This window comes from Gracilinanus agilis, chromosome 2 (genome assembly GCF_016433145.1).
Source record: "Gracilinanus agilis isolate LMUSP501 chromosome 2, AgileGrace, whole genome shotgun sequence".
In the NCBI taxonomy this organism is placed as follows: Eukaryota; Metazoa; Chordata; class Mammalia; order Didelphimorphia; family Didelphidae; genus Gracilinanus; species Gracilinanus agilis.
The window spans coordinates 190,176,232-190,195,862 of NC_058131.1; the positions used below are offsets into that span (position 1 = coordinate 190,176,232).

Here is a 19,631-nt window from a genome sequence, read left to right on the forward strand (position 1 = left end):
CTCATTCTTATCATTCTTTAATTTCAAGTTGAGAGGCTACTTTAACCACAAAATTTTCCTTTTTTCCCCCCAAATATAAAGAATCAATTTTTTCTCAGATCTACATCCTACTCTTTCTTTGTATCTTTCCCTCTCCATTCACTGTATTAGAACTTTGTTTTAGTTATTGGGAGTCTTTCCCTTGTCTCTTCTACTAGAAAAGGTAATTCTCCATCAAGACAGTGTTCTTTCTGCATACAGTAAGTTGATAAATAATTGGTATTTAGGAAATGAATTAAATTGATTTGGAGAAATCAACATACTTGTTAAAATGTTTCATATGTAAAAAAAATAATGTTTAAAAGTTGCATAAATTATGATTAAGGTTAAACTACTTTGTCTCTTGCAGGTACTACTGTGCCAGCATTGTTGAATAGTACCTCCAATCAACTCTATTTGCATTTTCAATCAGATATTAGTGTGGCAGCAGCTGGCTTTCACCTGGAATACAAAAGTAAGACCTACTATCTGCCCTTTAAGACTTGACGTATTGTCATTAGTCCTATGAGAAAATTGTATTATGCTATAAATGCAAAGTGGAACACGATGTTAACTATTTTTAGAACTAGTGGAAAATCACTTCAATGAAATTTCATCAGAAAATACAAGGAAAACATATTGCTTTATATCTTGGTGAGAAAATGTAAGTGTCTTAAAATAAAAATCCCACTTAAGGTAGTTAGCTTAATGACTTTAGAGCATCCTTGAAAATTAATTTAGTTTTATTGTGAAATCTATACATATATTCTTATTAATACATAAAAATACAGATAACTCCATGTATTAATTTGCATAACTTTTCTCTTTCTCTTCCCAAAGAACTCTTAAAAATCTGTATTAGTAAAGAGCAGTAACTCCAGTGCTGATGCCTGTGTATTATTCATTTTAATTGGGAGTGTAGGCATTGCAAAGGAAGCTCTAACCTTTTAAAAATGAATGTGAAACTGAGCTAATAGTCTGATAAATGGGATGACAAAAGGTCAAATTCACAAATTTTCTTTGACGTTTGATTATGCAGGTAAAACCTGTAAAATGAAGAAATAAGACTTTGCAATGAGAGTGAAGTTTATTTTAGGACATGTTTTCAAGCACTAAAAATGCTTAATGTTGATATGCATCTCCCTTAATAAGCAGTTGCAAATAAGCAAATACATAGATAAGCTTTAATAAGTGATCTTTTGAATTGAGATAAACAGTTTTTGAGGATGTAAATGCAAAGATGTTTCTAAAAGACTAGATTCCAGCTGATGATAAGCATTCAGAACCAGACATAAACCACTGGACAATTTCACATTCTAGTTAAATTCCACTTCTTATTGACAGCATTTGTATGCAAGTTTGCATCAATTTATTTGAATAAAATTCCATTAACAATTGTGAAAAATGAGGCCTTGGATATTATTTACATGGCATACATATAAAGAATTTCTCCCCCTTTTGACACATTTTTCTAACATCTGTAGATGATAAATTATGACGTTCATTTCATACTAGGACTTAACAGATGTACTCATTCATGTAGTGGCATTATGGCTGATGGATGCTCTTAGCTACTACTTTCAAGGTGGTCTTGACTTTTTTGATTCTCTTCTACTACCAATGTGAAATTGTGTTATTAAAAGAATTCATCTATAATTTCCACAGAGAAATATGGACGTTTGCTTCTCCATCACAGGCATTTGTAGTTTAGTTTTATTAGCAGTAAGGCAATTTATTAGAAGAGGAAAATTAACACATATCTCATTGAAAAGAAACAGATTTAAAATTTAACTCAAGGTCCTTGTTTCTGCGATTTTTCTTTGGTAGTATGTGTTACTAATTTGACACATTTCTTTTTTTTCTCTAGTTGTTATTTTCTGATTCAAACCTCTTCATCTCTTATTTTCTAGCTGTCAAGGATGATGATTTCTATGCCTCTCATTTTGATTGCAATAGCTGGAAATATAGTAAAATGAATGTTACTGAATTCACCAGTGAAAGGATGGCATTGTTTAGAATCACCTATAGAATTTTTAATGCCTTTAATTTATTGGTCTAGCATGATGCCTAACATATTGAGATGCTTTATAAATTCTTTTTGATTGATCAACATTTCTAAACAAAGCATTTATATCAGTGCTATAATTGGTGTAGAGCTATGGGGTTTGCATTCCAAGATGGGGGAAGGGGGAACTACAATTTCTCCATTGAGGTGTTCTTCTTTCTTCTCCAGGAGGTACTATCCCCATATCCCCACAACAACTGTTGTCCCCATGTATTGCCTCTTGGTGCTCTACCCTCTCTTCCCAGGTAATCACTATCCATGATGTCTAGGTCACCGCAACAGTTGTCCTTGGAGCATTTCTAAGTTTTCATCACCATGACATACTTCTCCCCAAAACATTCGAACTCCTCCAATACTTGAGAGGGCAAGGGTTGGAATACCTTCTTTTCCAATGGCAATTTTATCTACCTTTCCACTGTCTAGGCCAGGGGTTGGCAATGTATGGCTCTCGAGCCATATCTGGCTCTTTTGAGGGCCAGATATGGCTCTTTCTGCAGGAGCCATAAAGTCAATTTTTTTTCAGGCGCTATTACAGGAGTGCGCACTGTGAGCACTGTACGGCTCTCACGGCCAAAAAGGTTGCCGACCCCTGGTCTAGGCTGTCTGCCCTCTTGCCAACACTTTTGCCCCTGTACTCTAGTTTTTTTGATGTGAGGCTTATTTATCTTAACCTCCTTTAAAATGTCATTAAAATTCTCCTCCAATGCCTCACTCTAGGGAGTTTAACACAGAATCTCATATTCCTTCTAATCCAAGCCAGAACTCAATAAGAGTCCTCTCTACACCATATGCGACAAGTAGTAATTCACCTTTTTCTCAAAGTCCTTTAGTGAGAGAACCTAAAACTTCCATAGACAATTCATTCTACTTTAGGAAAACATTAGAGTAACTTATAGGCAGTTTTGTACCTACCTGAAGGCTAAATAAACCTCTTTGATTTTTTTTACTGTTTTTTGGTGCCTGTTTATTGACTGATTGATTACTTCTAGTTCAAATCCTCAAACATGCAGAATAAGTCTAATCCCTCTTCTGGGAAACAGCCTTTTAAACAATTGAAGACAGCTATCATCTTGGCTATGACATTTAATTTTTCCTTTCTGAGATTCAGTTTTCAAATCTGCAAAATGAGACCAATATTGCCCTTTGAATTAGCTTATATTTTCTCTGACTTATGTATAATCACATAGAAGCATACCCTCCCACACATATATATGCATACACATATATATGCTTAATGTGTATATATTGTTTCCTCCACTATCTTTTTTGAAGATAAGGGATGCTTTGACTCTAATAATCAGTGGCTAGAATATTGCCTGGCACTTAGTAGGAACTTAAAATTTATTCATCGCATTAGGGTAAAAACCAATATAGTCATTCAATCAGTAACATACTATTAAATATTAATCATAATACTTTATCAGATGAGAACATCTCTACTGAATGAATCAAAACATTAATCTAAATATGAGTCTGATCAGTTTGGGAGGATTTAAAGTCATTGCATCAAATGAAATGATGCTAGACATGAAGTATATTAGAATTGGTTAAGGAGATTTATTGATTCTTTTGGGGGCATGAATAAAATAGTAAACCAGTTTTGAACCTAGCTTTTCAGTTAGAGATTCAGACTTTATGATGAAACAACTTTAGAGAAGATCTAAAAAAATTTAATCACTCCCTTATCCAGAAGATGATGATGGAAAATTGGAAGTACATGAAAGATTTTGGACTTTCCTTGGGCATGTTAGCCTCGTGACTTTATAAGAAATCCAGAAGAAAGCTACACATACCTTGGGAAAAATTATGGTGATTCCATGAAAAACAAAAAGACCTCCATCCATCTAATTAGGGACTATAAATTATTCCTTTATCACATGGGGCTTTTTTAGATTCAGTACACTTTCTTCTGTATTTTATATGTAATTTTGGAAGAATGTTTCTTAGACTTTTGTGGAGAATGTTGTATAATTATTCTTATTCTGTAGTATAAGCATGTAACTATATTTTCTCCTTTCTTCTAAACCTTCTACAATCTGGCTTCTTCAAGCTCATCATTCTCCTGAAAGTACTTTCTTTAAAGTTATCATTTCCAGACCTAATTGACTTTTCCCAGTTCTCATACTCTCAACCTATCTGAAGCATTTGACATTGTATAGATACTCTTTGCTCTGAGTTTTTAATGCCATCCTTTCTTGGTTCTCATGATATATTCTTTTTTTTTTCTTTTCCCTCCACTGTATCATCTGAATGTTCACTAGGCTTTATAAATGTTTGGTTTTCAAAATAAGATCAGGCTTGCTCATTAGTTAGGACAGTTTGATTTTCCTTAAAAGCAACAGTTGGAATTTTATTTATTTTTTATATGTTGATACATTTTTTAATAACTTCTTTCTGACATTTTGCAATTCATGCTCTTTCTCTCCATTTCACCTCTCCTTCCTCCTCAAGATGGCAAGTTATATGACATAAATTATACATGTTATCATATTATACATATTTCCATATTCATCATGTTGTGAAGGAGGACACATTACTTACACTAGAGAAAAATTCTTGGAGAAATCAAAGTCAAGAATGGTATACTTCAATCTGTATTCAGATTATAACAGTTCCTTCTTTTTTGTCCCAAGTCCCTCACTGTTATCCTGAATCCTCGCATTGCTGAGAATAATTCATTCATAGATGATTAGAGTATATTGCTGCTGTTATAGCAAACAGCATTCTTCTAATTGTGCAACTTTCACTTTGTATCACTTCATATAACTCCAGGATTTTTTGTGATCGTCTTTCTTGTTATTTCTTATAGCACAATGGTATTCCATTACAAACATATACTACAATTTGTTCACCCATTCCCCAACTGATGAACATCCTTTCAGTATCCAGTTTTTTGTATATGTGCCTTTCTCTCTACTCTCTTCATTTTAACTTTCACTACCTTTAGACCTAAAGAGAAATCACTTTACCATTTAAAACCCTTACAAATATGACCCAGTTTCTTTTCCAGAAAATTATACATTTTTCCCCTTCATGATCCAAATTGTCTGATTAAACTGGTCTTATATAGTGATGTGAATGCAACTCTGTCTCTCAGAATTCCTAGTTTCCTTCCAGACTCAGCTCAGGTCCTCCTTTGTGAACTTTTTCTGATATCTTGTACTCTCTACCACACTCATCTTGTATCTGTTTTGTATATTTTTTGGATATATCTACAAATTTACCTATTACCTCCCAATATAAAGCTTCTTAAAAGAAAGGACTTATTTCATTTCTTTATATCCCTAGTCTGGATAATCACAGTATTTGGAGCATATCAGGAACTCAATAAATGTTTGTTAACTGATTGGTTATTGAAGATGTCCACTGATTTCACAAAAGTTCCTAGTGGGTAGAACACTCAGGGACTAAGAGAAAAATGGGTTATGGGTTAAAAGTCCAAGGGAAGGAGAGGGTAAGGTGAGAATAAAGACACAAAAACTAAGAAAGTTCTGACATGAAGTAATCAGACAGTGAGTTAGCTCTGGTGGAATAGAGCTTAACTGGAATGAAGTTCTGATGGTGAAGAACTTTCATGGTCAAGAGCTTAACCCTTACCGGACATACTGGTGTTTTTATTGGGGTTACAACAGTATAGGGGGAAGGGAGTTCTGCTACATTAACATTATGAGGTAATCATCACAAGATATAAACAGCTGTATCCTAAGACAATAGGTATAGCTAACACCCAGATCAGGATTTCATGTGACCTAAGGTATCAAAGCTTGTTTGAAACATATATTAATTGATTGTTATAGGCAAAACAAGTAGACTGAGATAACTGACCAGTCTTCCTAGAGTGTAGCCTCAGGGAAGGGCTAGGAATTTGACAAGGTTAAGGTTCAATTTAATTCAAGGTTACAGAAACCAATCATAAGAAATATGAGTCAGCTTTTTGAGCACCCCTAAAATAATATCAAGATTAGTATATGCCTGGACTCCTACAGTTATAATGATTGTATTACCCTTGTGTGGGAAGCTTTTTTCTATGATAGAGACACCATATATTTGTAAAAGGAATTTCTATATTGCTATTTTCATTGAAACTTTGAATCATTTTTATGATATTATTTCAAGCCATTTTTGAAATGGCAAGTACAAGAAGAGTCAATTTCTTTGCAAAGTTTACTATATAATAAAACACATAGTATTTTAACCATGACATAAGGGAGATCTCCAAACACTTAGAAAGAATAATCAAATGTCTTAACTCTATTATAACTTTGAACCATGAAAGAGATGAATATGGCTTCATATAAGACTGCATAAGTGGATATTCAACCATATCTCCATACCTACTGATATTTTAATAGTATATCTTATACAAATTAGATACTCAATGCATATGAGTTATTTTGATAATAAGTGGTAGAGAAGATACTTAATTATTAACAAAATAATCTGATATATTTTTTCCTGTAATGAATTATTAAAATCCTGTCAACTTGGAAAAACACAAAACCACTAAAGTAGTCATAAAACCAAATCTTTGATCAGGAAAAGAGACAAATCCTTATTATTGGGCTGCCTCGCAGAGCCCAGCACTAAATACCATATACAGCTCTGGGGACAGCATCTCAGAGAGAATCATGGCTGAAGATGATTCTCCAAAAATGATAGAACTTGGGGATTTGTAAACCTTTTGGGGGAAATAGTACAGCAAACATATGCTGACTGGTTATAAGCAGGCTTGGGAAAGAGCCTGTAGTAGTGTTTCCCAAAGTGGGCACTACCGCCCCCTGGTGGGTGCTACAGTGATCCAGGGGTCAGTGATAGCCATAGGTGTATTTATCTTTCCTATTAATTGCTATTAAAGTTTAAAAAAATTTAATTTCCAGGGAGCTAAGTAATATTTTTTCTGGAAAGGGGGTGGTAGGCCAAAAAAGTTTGGGAACCACTGGTCTATAGCTAGAGGCTAGGGCATCAAATGGGTGGCTTAACTTATAATGGATACAAAAAGGATGGTTCCTACTAGGTGCTGGTCTTCTTGGGAATGGATCTCTGATACAATGTGGGAAATTCTAAGACAAAAAAAGTGATTGAGGATTTGAGCATTTCTCTCATTTCTATTCAGAACACTTAATAAGGCTTCGTGATCCCTTGTTCAGTCTTAAGACAAAGTCAGTTGGGACTTCCCCTAAAAGCAAGTTCTCAAGGGACTAAGGCAAACTTGGGGCTTCCCAAAAAATCAGTTGACAGTCCTTATAAGGTTGTCAGGGAACTTCCTAGATTCCTCCTCAAGAATAGACTTCTAAGAACTCAATTCCACTTTTATGGTCTAGCAAACAAGTAGTATTTTTCTACTTTTTCTAGACTTCCTTATATTATCTACTCATTGTAACTATCAACCAGCAAATGTATATTTGCATTTTAACCATCAACCAGCAAGTGTATATATGCTTAGCACTCACACTATTCCTTAAACTGTGTCAAGATACATGATATAAAGAAATTAAATGTAACCTTTTATTTTATAGTGAAATCTAATTTAATAAATTAAACTTGAATGATATTTCAGGTCAATTTGATTAGGAAGATACATATTAATACCAGTTTAGAATCATATCATTTGCTGAGGAATTTTCATTTTAATAGTAATAAAAAAATTAAAATAAATGTTATCTTACCTTTTCCTTCCCTACTCTAGGCCATAATTTCTTTATCTGTAAAAAGAGTTAAGGGGGCAGCTGGGTAGCTTAGTGGATTGAGAGCCAGGCCTAGAGACGCAGGTCCTAGGTTCAAATTTGACCTCAGACATTTCCCAGCTGTGTGACAGCCAATACATAGTATTGACTCCAAGATGGAAGGTAAGGGTTTAAAAAAAAAAAAGAGTTAAAATACATTTTCTTTAAATTCTCTTCTTTTTTTTCTATCATTCTTTATCCATTTATTTTTAATTTTAGAATTCTTATTTATTTAATTAATTTAGAGCATTTTTCCATGGTTATAGAATTCATGTTCTATCCCTTGTCTCCTCCCACTCCCTCCCATAGCTGATGCACAATTCTACTGGGTTTTACATGTGTCATTGATCAAGACCTATTTCTATATTATTGATATTTGTGCTAGGGTGCTCATTTTGAGTCAATATCCCCTAATTATATCCCCATCCTCCCATGTGATCAGGAAGTTGTTTTTCTTCTGTGTTTCACTCCCACAGTTCTTCCTTTGAATATGGATAGCATTCTTTCTCATAGGTCCCTCATAGTTGTCCTGGATCATTGCATTGTTGCTAGTAGTTAAGTCCATTACATTCGATTTTACCACAGTGTATCCATCTCTGTGTATAATGTTCTCCTGGTTCTGCTCCTTTCTAAATTTTCTTTTAATAATAAAATTATAATACTAAATTTAAGTGTTTTAAATTATATATGTATGTGTATATATATATATACATACATTTGAGAGGATTTTTTTTAGTATTAAATCTCTTATCCTTGAAATTCACTGTTAGAAGAAAACTATTCTATTCATGTACAAGGTTTTACCTATTTGTTAATTACAGATATTTCTTTAATTATTGGTATATTTCTTATAGTTCATATTTGATGTATTCAGGATTTAATCAATTTCATGGTAACAACAAAAACATTTTTTTGTTTGTTTTTTTTTTTTTAAATGTGTCAATACATGCTACATATGAAATAAGTTTAGGCTGTTTTATCCTTATTGGGCTTATTTTTAAAGAAAATGTTTTCACCGCATGCCTGTGTTTTATTTGAGTTTCATCTGTTCTTTTATTAAAAACAAACAAGAAAGATATCTTAACAAAGATAGAATTTCTCTATTTTTTTAAAGAATTAGAATTATTAAACTCAACTGAATATTTCAAAAGGGAGTAATTTTTTTTTTTAGACCCTTGTACTTCGGTGTATTGTCTCATAGGTGGAAGATTGGTAAGGGTGGGCAATGGGGGTCAAGTGACTTGCCCAGGGTCACACAGCTGGGAAGTGGTTGAGGCCGGGTTTGAACCTAGGACCTCCCGTCTCTAGGCCTGACTCTCACTCCACTGAGCTACCCAGCTGCCCGAAAAGGGAGTAATTTAATTAATATGTGTAACAGTTCCTTTATACCTTAGTATGCTCTTACATGAGCTTCTCTTGACAAAAAACCCACTCCTGGTAGTAAGCCTAATAGAATTTAGCTAGATTCATGATTAAAAGACATATAGTATATTACCAGATCCATACTGGAAGGCTTTTAACATTGGAATAACCTTCTGGAGCTTGAACTAAATGGGAATAACCTGCTAGCATTTCTTCCATATGACAAGTTTTTAAAGTAGTACATTATAGAAGGTGAGGTAGGGAGTATAAAAATTTTTAGTCCTTTTATTTTATTACTTTTGTAAATGCAGAAACTGAGGATCAGGGACTCTTACATAGTGTTGTTATGAAGATTAAATAACCATAATAATGTGCCAATATTACCTCTTCTTCTTGTTCCCATACCCCTAAATCACACTAACAAGTTGGGATTATTACTTGAGGTTCAATGAATTCTGTGTGTCTTTTCTCTTAAAGCTATAATTCACCAACTGCCTCCTGATTTACCTTTCAATAATCAGCTGGAAGTATTAATATAAAAAATGATAAAGGCTGATATATATATATATAAATTAGTATTTTAATTAAAGCCATGCTGATAGATAAAGTTATTAGACCACGTGCTTGTAAGAACTCAAAACTGCCGCCCCAGCCATTATTGTTACCTCTCTTCCTGAGTCTGCTGGCCAAGAGGCCACTCCCTCCTAACCCAGGAGATTTAAACTGTTCTCTGCGTGGAGACGTAGGCGTCCCCATGCCCAAAGAACCGGAAACGGAAACCCGTTGGACCACGGGAAATGTAGTTTGATAATTTCCATGTGTCCATAGAAAATACATATATATATATATACTTAAAGATGGCATCTCCCAAATTTCACTCTTACAGAAGACAAAACGAAGACATTTCCTGGAATGGAATAATAAGCATATTTATAATAAAGCCATTCCCCAGTTTCCATCCCAACCCCCACCAAAAAATGAAACTTTATGTACACATATCATCAATGGGGAGAATGACCAAAACATGTTTGTATTAGGGACTAATATGTGGGAGATAGGACAACTCTTAACACTGAAAGCTTCCTGACATCTACTAGCTACTTTCTGAGGAATAGAATATCATAGATAAGTATGTTGTTCTGTTGGAATCACTGGACCTGCTCTCTTGGCTACATTGTTTTACCAGGGGTCCACAATCTCTGCCAATTCCAACTTTTGACTAAGCTTTTAAAAAAATGAAATAAATAAGTAAACAATAATACCAACAAATTCTTGGCCAAGGCAAAGTTCTATTCTCTGGATTGTAAAGGTTAAAATTAATGATTAGATGATGATTATATGAAATTATGTGGTCACCAGCATTTATTATATCTTGTGTCAGAAATTTATTTATAAATATTTACAAATAGAGAAGAAACAAAAAAGAAGAGAAATGAGAGGGGGAGAGAGAAGTTATCTATCTTATCAATCTAAATATTTTGCTCCAGGTCTGCTTAATCAAGGCAGAGATTAATTAACTCTCAACCAGGAAGGCTGGTGATGAATAACCATGTGGCCTCCTCCAAGATGGAATCTAGTCTCTTCAGAAGCTAGGAAAAGAGTCAGGCTTTTACTCATCCAACAAAGTAATCCAAGAGTCAGAGACCAAATAGAAGCCAAGCTCTGAGCCCATGATCCGAGCCGTAGTCTCCAGTGAAGCTCCCTCAAAGACTATCTAAGACTATCTCCAGAAGACAATCTCTTTAGAATATCTTCTCAAAGACAATCTGCCATGAAGGAGTTCCAGGCTTGCTTTTTATGGTGACTTCTTATCCTTTCCCCTCTTCACAGGGGCTAATCACAGTTTCCAAGTTGTCTAGCACTGCCCAAGGAGCAATGTCTGTAGGATTGACTTCTCAGTTTTTGAAGGTTAAGTTCTCATCAAAAAGATTCACAGATTCCCAACTGATTGAATTTCTAAGGGTGTGAATTCTCTAAGTACTTTGCTAGCTTCTCACCTAGTACTAAGTAGGGTGTTTAATCTTTTGTTGATTTAATTCAAAAGTAGATAAAGGGAAGTTAATCCTGTCTTCAGTCTAGTGAGGTACTATGCAGAGGTACTTAAGTTAGTATTAACTCAGGATAGACAAAAGAGTAAAGAATTCTCTTTCATAGGACCCATATCCTAGGAGCAGCAAGAAGTTACCTCCAGGTTTGCTATAAACACAGAATGTTGAAGTTTAAGAAGCTATATCCTTCATTTGCCTCTTAGGCTGAATGTAAGCACTTAGGGGGAAAAGAAAAACCCTTCCCCCTCTTTGGAAATGCTGTAAGAGTCCCAAGTGTTAAGTCCTCAAGAAATAAGTCTTTTATAGACTGACAAGGCCAAGATCTGTTTCTTGATCCTTGCATATGTTAATGAACCATTAAAAATTCAACACCCTTATAAGCTTCAAATGGAGTACTCAAAATCTAAAATCCTATAGGGAAATTACTATGTAAACCTTAAAGTGCTATACAAATTCCAGTTATTGTTAATATTTTAAATGACTTGTCCTAGGGCATCAAAATTGTAAAAAGCAGACTCTTGAGCTCTGGTTTTCTACTCCAAACTTCAGTATACTTTCTAGTTTTCCATATTTGAATTTATGTGCCCTGTAGCAGAACATGACTAAAAAATCCTTCTATAGTTTGATTTACTTTGCTAAATAGTATTTTTGAATATCAGTGCTAATAAAAACAATAAGCAACATTAAATGATCACTCAGTGTATCTAGAGCTATTTATCAACCTATCTACTTCTGTACCCAACTGTTTATCTGCCTGTCTATAGGTCTGTCTGTCTATCTATCTATCTATCTATCTATCTATCTATCTATCTATCTATCCATTTGTCTATTTTTTATTAATCTATATAATTACATAACATACAATGGGTATGTTATATATCATATAATTTATATAATCCATCTATCTATAATCTATTAATAATTTAAGAAGATAATCTGAAAAAATATGGAAGGGTTGGGATCATAGAGAAATGCTTAGAAAAGTTAGGCATGTTTAATCTAGAGAAGACAAGAGAGGAGGCATAGAAGTGATTGTTGCCTTTAGGAATTTGAAGAGTTTCATTTGGAAAACCAATTAGTCTTGTTCAGCAGGGCACCAGAGGTCAGAACTAGAAGCAATAGGGGAAAGTTTCAAAGAAGCAAACTTAAGCGTACTGGAAGGAAATTTTTTCCCTTGTCCAACATAAACACTCAACCCTAAAATATAGAGTTCTGGTTGTGTTAAAAAGGTTATTAAAAGGGAACATAATTACAACTGCATTCTGAGGGTATTCACTATGGAACCTCCCAGCCCAAGAACAATCAATATTTTTAAAGCACAAAGGGGTAGTTTAGAGAGCAGTCAGGGATGGAGAATGGACAGTCTTCTTTATGAATAGGTAAAACACAGAAGCAGGATGTTTCAGGATGTTTGGTTTAAGCCAGCTTAGACTGCTTCAGACAGGGTTTGTGTTGGACAGCTCAGCAAGGCAAACCAGTACACTGATGGCCTCTGTGAGTGAACAAGACTTTCAGCTCATTCAGTGCTCCTGATTGACTCTTTTCTACAAATAGTCTTATTCTGTATCAAATGCATCTGTATAGTAAGGTAGCTAATGAAAAAGGACGTATTAGTCTTAGGAATATTTCCATCACCTCTGATGATTAGAAATATCCAACAACAAAACTAGATTCATTTAGGTCCATGGACCTTTTTAGGGTCCATCAATTGGATTGGTAAATATGTATTTCTTTGTTATCACTAACATGAAGCTTCCTTTGTGATCTTATGTGTATTTTAAATATATTTATTAACATAAACACTGATGTGAAAGTCGACTCCAAAAATTCTTTCAATGGAGGTGGGTAGCATTTCCCTGTCATTAGTCTTTCAGGATTGTCCAAGATCATTGATTTGCAAAGCTTAGCCAAGTTTTTATAACCATTGCACAATATCGCTGTTACTGTGTACAGTGTTCTTCCAGTTCTGCTTATTTTGCTCTGCATCAGTTCCTGCTTTTTCTGAAGTCTTATTTTGTTTTAATGGTGGAAATTTTTACATCAATTAAATCACTAGTCCTGAAAGTATTAAGTATTGGATAATTACCATCTTAATTAATTTCTTCTCTCTTCTATATGACAAAGTCCTTGAAGTCAGAAAGTACAACATATATTTTTCTGTTTTCCTCATAGCATTTACTATTTGACCTTGTACATTATAAATGTTCATTACAAAGTGGATTATTAATTTAGAAGAGGTCATAATTATATGTTGATTGCTAATCAGTTAAACACATTGGTAGAAAGGTATTTTAAAAATCATCTATCCTAGTTCTATGATAATCTTTGGTATTTGTGATGGCCTATATGAAAATAAAACCTCATGTAATTTGATATTTTACCATTTATGTAGTTTCAGATAATTTCCAAAATTACATATATTTCCAGAGTTCTGGGGTTTTTTGTGCCATGTATCCATTTTCTCTCTACCTTTTGATTTATACATTTTGCTCAAGTGCTAATAGATTCTACTTTAAAATCTTATGCATGTAATTATGGTGCTATGAGGAAAATCTGTTCCCTTTATGATGAAGTGAAATGTTTGATCTCAGAATCCATTTAGTCATTATTGTCTTGACAGTGATCACATCTGCTAGTGAGCAATGGAATGGGACTGGATTTCCTTGTAAATAATTATATGCTATTTTTCTTTGGTCTGAAAAAATATTATTACCAGATGTTAAAGTGATATTAATAACAGTCACAAGGTATCCCACAGATATTGTTGAGCGAAGAAATCATTGTGGAGAGGATGTCCAACTTTCTCATTACCTCTAGCAATAACTGTTGTTCAATTGTCACCAGCAGACAGAGAAGGATGGGAATCCTGGGAGTGGCAAGATTGATCAGAACACCAATCTCTGTTTCAGAGAAGTCCACAAAGCCATTATCTGGGGAAGCAACTCTTACAGAGAAGGGACCAGCCATTCTTACTGTCAACCCATAGGGCAGACATTCTAGTGTACCTGAAGTAACCGCCATCAACACCACCTTGAACATGATTTTGTCTCATATCCTAATGGAAACAACCAAAGACCCTTATCCTTGCAATTAATATTGATTCCAACTCAGTACTCTTAGCCATGATCCAGAGAATTAAAACCTGTGGGGATGCAGCATGACAAATGCTCCTATAGATGCTAGATGCTACAGTCACAGCTACTTAAGACTCAGAAAGTTCATTTCTTGCTACCAAAGTCCTTGCCACTTTATTAAAAAGTTTTATTCATGCATTGATCTTAAATATTTTGAAAATTAATATTGTGAAATCATACATATTATGTATGCATGTGTGTGTATTTAGCAAATAGTGCAGATTTTGTATGGTTCCTGTTAGTACAAAATTGTTATTGACAGTAAAGATCAAAGAAAGCATCCCTAAGTGAATCAACATGAAAATAAATTAAACAATGAAACATGTTTCCATGCTTTTCCATTTCTCCAAAGATCTAGAAAATAAATAGCACAATTTTTTCTTTCAGTGACAAAAAATCTACAATAGAGTTTTGTATTATGCAATTTATAATGTATCAGTATACTAGAATGAATGCAAATTACAGCAATTAAATAGGATTATATGTATTCTTTGTTAACAAGCACAGCATTTAAACAAAGTCCCTTAATTTAGGCTTTTTATATCTTGATTTGATTTAGTTCTATAACTATTAAGTTTTTCTATTTAATCTGAGTATTTTGTTATCTCAAATTAGTATGTAAATTCACTAAAACATTCATAAGTAAGATCAGGAAGCAAGGTAGCACTGAGGATAGAGTCCTAGACTTGGAATCCTGAGTTCAAATCCTGTCTTAGCAACCTACAATCTTTGTGACTTTTATGAATTTCGAGGATTGATATGAGCATCAAATCAGATTATATATATATATATATGTATGTACATACATACATATATATATATATATACACAAATACAGGGTTTTATAAAATTAAAGCACTCTATAAATTCTATTACTAGTTATTACCTCTACTTTCTACTTTACACATTTGTGTGACAAAGATCAAGATAAATTCCTTAACTATTCTGGTCCTCATTTGGAAAATAGAACCAACTTCCAGGATGTAGGTAATCTTCTTATCTTCTGTCATTCTTGTCCATGTCTTATAAATTTATGTATATCATGTAATGATATGGATTTTTTTCCAAATATGTGTTGAGAATTAGTAATCATTGACATTTAGTGTAACTAATATAATCCTATTTAATTAGAAATGCTAGAAAAATCTATTTTTTACTTATTTTCCTGATTATCAGAGTTCTTAGCTTGTTATATGATTCAGTCTTCTTACCCCCACTGCCCATCTTTCCATTGTGCTGTATGTGATACTCATAAGTAGATTTTTTTGCAGTTAGTGGCATCCAAGTTTTAAAAGGCGTACAATAATCTTAGTAAAATTGTTTAACTGAAAATTCCTTTTTCATTTTCACAGATTTAGGTTGAGTGCAAGTATTTTATAATTTCCCAAAGGAAATATATATTGTACTTCTTTTAACACTCTGCCTAGCTTATTGTCTGTCTATACTATCACTCCCAGATATAAGTAATATTGCATAGGCCCCCAAAATTGTCCAAATATTTGCATGTTGAAATTTGGGTAATGGGTATCTTCTTCTAGGTAGTCTTCCCTGAGGACAGATAAATGAAGCTCATTTAAATAACTGTAGATCTCTTCCAGGAAGCTCTGTGCTACATTGGAGCTTAAATAAAATTTAATGTCATTTAAAATTAGAATATATGGAGGACTTCACTATTCAGAGGGAATTCATATCATCTTTTTGGATATTAAATCTCTTCATAGCTTTGCCCCTTCCTAGCTACACTTTATTCCTCTAGAACCTTCTAAGATCTTGCTACACTGGGTTTCATGGTGTCTTTATGTTTATATAGTCTGGACATAGTTGTTGTAATGTGGTCTCTCCTATTAAAATATGAACCCTTTGAGAGCAGGTACCACCATGCTTTTGTCATTCCTTGTATCTTTTATATTTAGTACACTGCCTAGTACACAGTAAATGTTTAATAAATGCTAATTGATTGACTAATTCTGCAGTGTATCCTCAATAATGGTGACAACTATTTTGGCAATCATATATCTCCCTATTTTATGCTTCTTTTTATTATTATAGTCATAATGATTGATTGTGACTATTTTTATTTTTAAATATTCTATAGAATTTTAAATAATTTTGATATATGGGTAGAGACACTTTGTTTATTAATTTATTTGTTTGTTTGTTTTTAAATTAAATATTTTTTCCTCGATTGCATGGTGGTACAATTTTCAATAATAGTTTTCTGACATTTTCAATCCATATTCTCTCTCTCTCTCTAGTATCCCTTTCTCTTCCCCAAGATTGGAGGTAATATGATATACCTTGTACATGTGTTATTATACAAAATAGAATTCCATGTTCATCATGTTGTAAAAGGATACACATATCACTAGAGAAAAAATCTTGGAAGAAATAAAGTGGAGAATGCTTCATCATTCAAGCTACATTCAAACTCTGACAGTTCCTTCTATTGATAACCTTTTTTTGAAACATCTTATTTTAAAAGAGGTTGTTGAGGACATTTTGTTCTCCCATCTTTAATGCATTTTCATAATCAAGAAACAACAAACTCATGATTTGTTACATTCTATCCATTTTTGTCAGCTGTAAGATGGTAAAAATGTGCTCCATTTTAAAATATTATTTGCAAAACTGCTTATTTTCCAATAATACCCTCTTTGAGATATTATTTGTATTTACCCTCATAAAGATTGCATGTAGATGGTGAAGTAGATACATAGTTCAGTAGTTGTTGATGTTTTCCTGGTTACTTTTTCTTTTTTCAGATCAGTAAGGTATGAGATACTTTCTATAATATTGTATCTTCACCTTCTACAGACACTTTGCAAATGTGTCATTCAGTGCCCTTTAGAAACCTTCACCTCAGATTTCCTCTATATATACCTAATACTCTCCATCTTCTCTCAGATTTTCCTCTTTAGTGCCATTACCACTACCAGGGACTGGATTTTAGGGTACAAATGCAATCTTTAATCATCTGATCATCTACTTGTCAGAATTAAAATCAGAATCTATAACAAATAAGAGAAATAATAATAAAAAGGAAAATATATGATATAAAATTAAAGATATTTAACCCTCTATTATTTAAATAGGCAATGAAAAAAATGGGAAATGGACAATAGAAATGTCATTGATAACGTTATTAATTTCATCCAGAAGATGTACTAGGTATTTAATTGCTACAAGAACAATAAAAGAGCCCAGAAAAAACTTTAGTGACAATTTACTGATGTCATAGAAAGAGATGGCTTTCAATGTCCATGCAGTTAGAACATGAACTAATCTGTAAAATCTTATCAGATAAGTATATAACATAGGAATATGAATAAATTTTTTTCATGAAGCAGAAAGAAAAATGGATGGTAAAACTAGTCTAAGGAAAGCCTAACAAAATACCCATCAAATGGGAAATGGTTAAATAAGTTGTGATTGAATATTACTATGTGGTAAGAAATGATGAGCAGGTTAATTAAAAAAAACAAAGCAAAACATGAAAAGACCTACATGAAATTGTGAAGAGTGAAACTAACAGAAGCAAGAAAACATTTTATACAGCAACAGAAATATTGTTTGAAGAATAACTCATTACCAGAATGAATATTCAACCCAGAGAAAGAATTGATAAACACTCATGACATAGTTTTACACACACACACACACACACACACACACGTGTGTGTATTTGGTCAAATGATGCTTTCTCTGGTGTGAGAAGGAAGTGAAGGGGGGAAGATATTTAGGAACTTTAATGTAACAAAGAAATAAATATATTTTTTAAAGTATTTCATTATAGTGCAGAAATGAATCTGAGAATTTACAAATAATGACAATGGAATACATGCCCTCATGGGATCCTTAGTGCCAAGAGAGACAAGTTTTGAGTTTGAATTTGGCAACATACTTCATCCAAAGATTGGTCTAACTAAATTCAGAGACTTATTACCAGAATTGCCTCAAGGTAATCCTCTCCCCACCCCTCTAAATCACAGTTTCTATTAGAGATGTTTACCAAGTCCTTGAAGAAGTTGTAAAGGTAGTATTAGTACTGACAAGATTGTGGATCCTTGAAGGATTGAAAAACTTAAATGTGGACCCTAAATACACATATAGAATCTACTTTAATTTCTTAATTTTATGACCTCTAAGATAATGCCTTTCTTCTGATTTCATTGCTTAAAAAAAACAATGCTGGTATATTTAATCAATACGTTTTATGACAAGTGCCAACACTTCCTATGAATTGTCACTGGAAAGTTTTTGCCTTGTTGTTGTTTTGGCATGTGAATACCAGTGATATTTAGAGGGCATTTTTAGGTAATTGAGACCATCTGGATAATTGTATAATTATACAAGGCTACTACGCTTGTCTCATCATATTGTTTGGAAAAAGAAATTATCTAATAGGAAGCAAGTGGGATGAAGTCATCAAGTGGATTTTCAGTATGGTCATGAATATGTGTACTTTCTCATACTAGTGAAATAGATAACACCTAAGAGAGTTACTAAATCAATTCATATTATTTTAAATTACTTGGATTTAATACTTGACATCTATTTGACATCTATTTCCTTGATTACTGACTTCACAGGAAGCCAGCCTATGTGAACTTTTGATTTTGATTTTCACCTATTATCTAGTTTCTGCACCTTAAGTTTTAATAAAGTGTGTCATGAGTTCAAGTGAATTTACTAGTTGGGCCTCAGACATTTTGGTACTAATATAATTACCTGGAAATAAGAGTAATTGCATCCCCTATTTTTTTAGACTTAAAAAAAGGGACTTGTTCCATAAATGATTCTGAAATTTGCAAAAAGCAAATATTTTTTAAAACTAGAGACTTCATCTGTATGGTCAAACTAAATCTTTTCTCGTATAATTTAAGGTTATATTTTCATTTTTTCTAAAGAGACATCACAATAAACTTTGTGATAATCCTTCCTACATTTAAATATTTGGTTTTTGACCTGTCTTATGTCATATAGTTGCCACAATATTTTGCATTTATGTAGGACTTTAATGTTTGAAAAGTACTTCATAACTATTAATTCATTTTATCCTTTGTATAACCCTGGGAAGCAGTTGATATTATTATCCTCATTTTGCAGAAAAAGACACTGAGATAAAGATGAAATCATTTGCCTTATGTTCTTAAACCACCAGAACAATCTGAATCTGGTTTTGAACTCAAAACCTAGAACTCAAGTTCTGTACTCTTATTTATTTGATCTAGCTGCATCTGATCCAATTCTATTACTGATAAAAAAAAAACCCTCTATCTAC

General features: G+C 33.2%; 1 protein-coding gene across 1 annotated transcript in view; it reads left to right on the top strand.

The window, feature by feature from the left end:
• CSMD1 (CUB and Sushi multiple domains 1) overlaps positions 1 to 19,631 on the top strand; it is a 2,120,031-nt gene that overhangs the window by 1,779,590 nt on the left and 320,810 nt on the right. Inside the window, exon 38 of the mRNA XM_044659558.1 lies at positions 389 to 493. Within this exon, the coding sequence (XP_044515493.1) occupies positions 389 to 493 (105 nt within the window). The remainder of the gene's footprint in view (positions 1 to 388; positions 494 to 19,631) is intronic.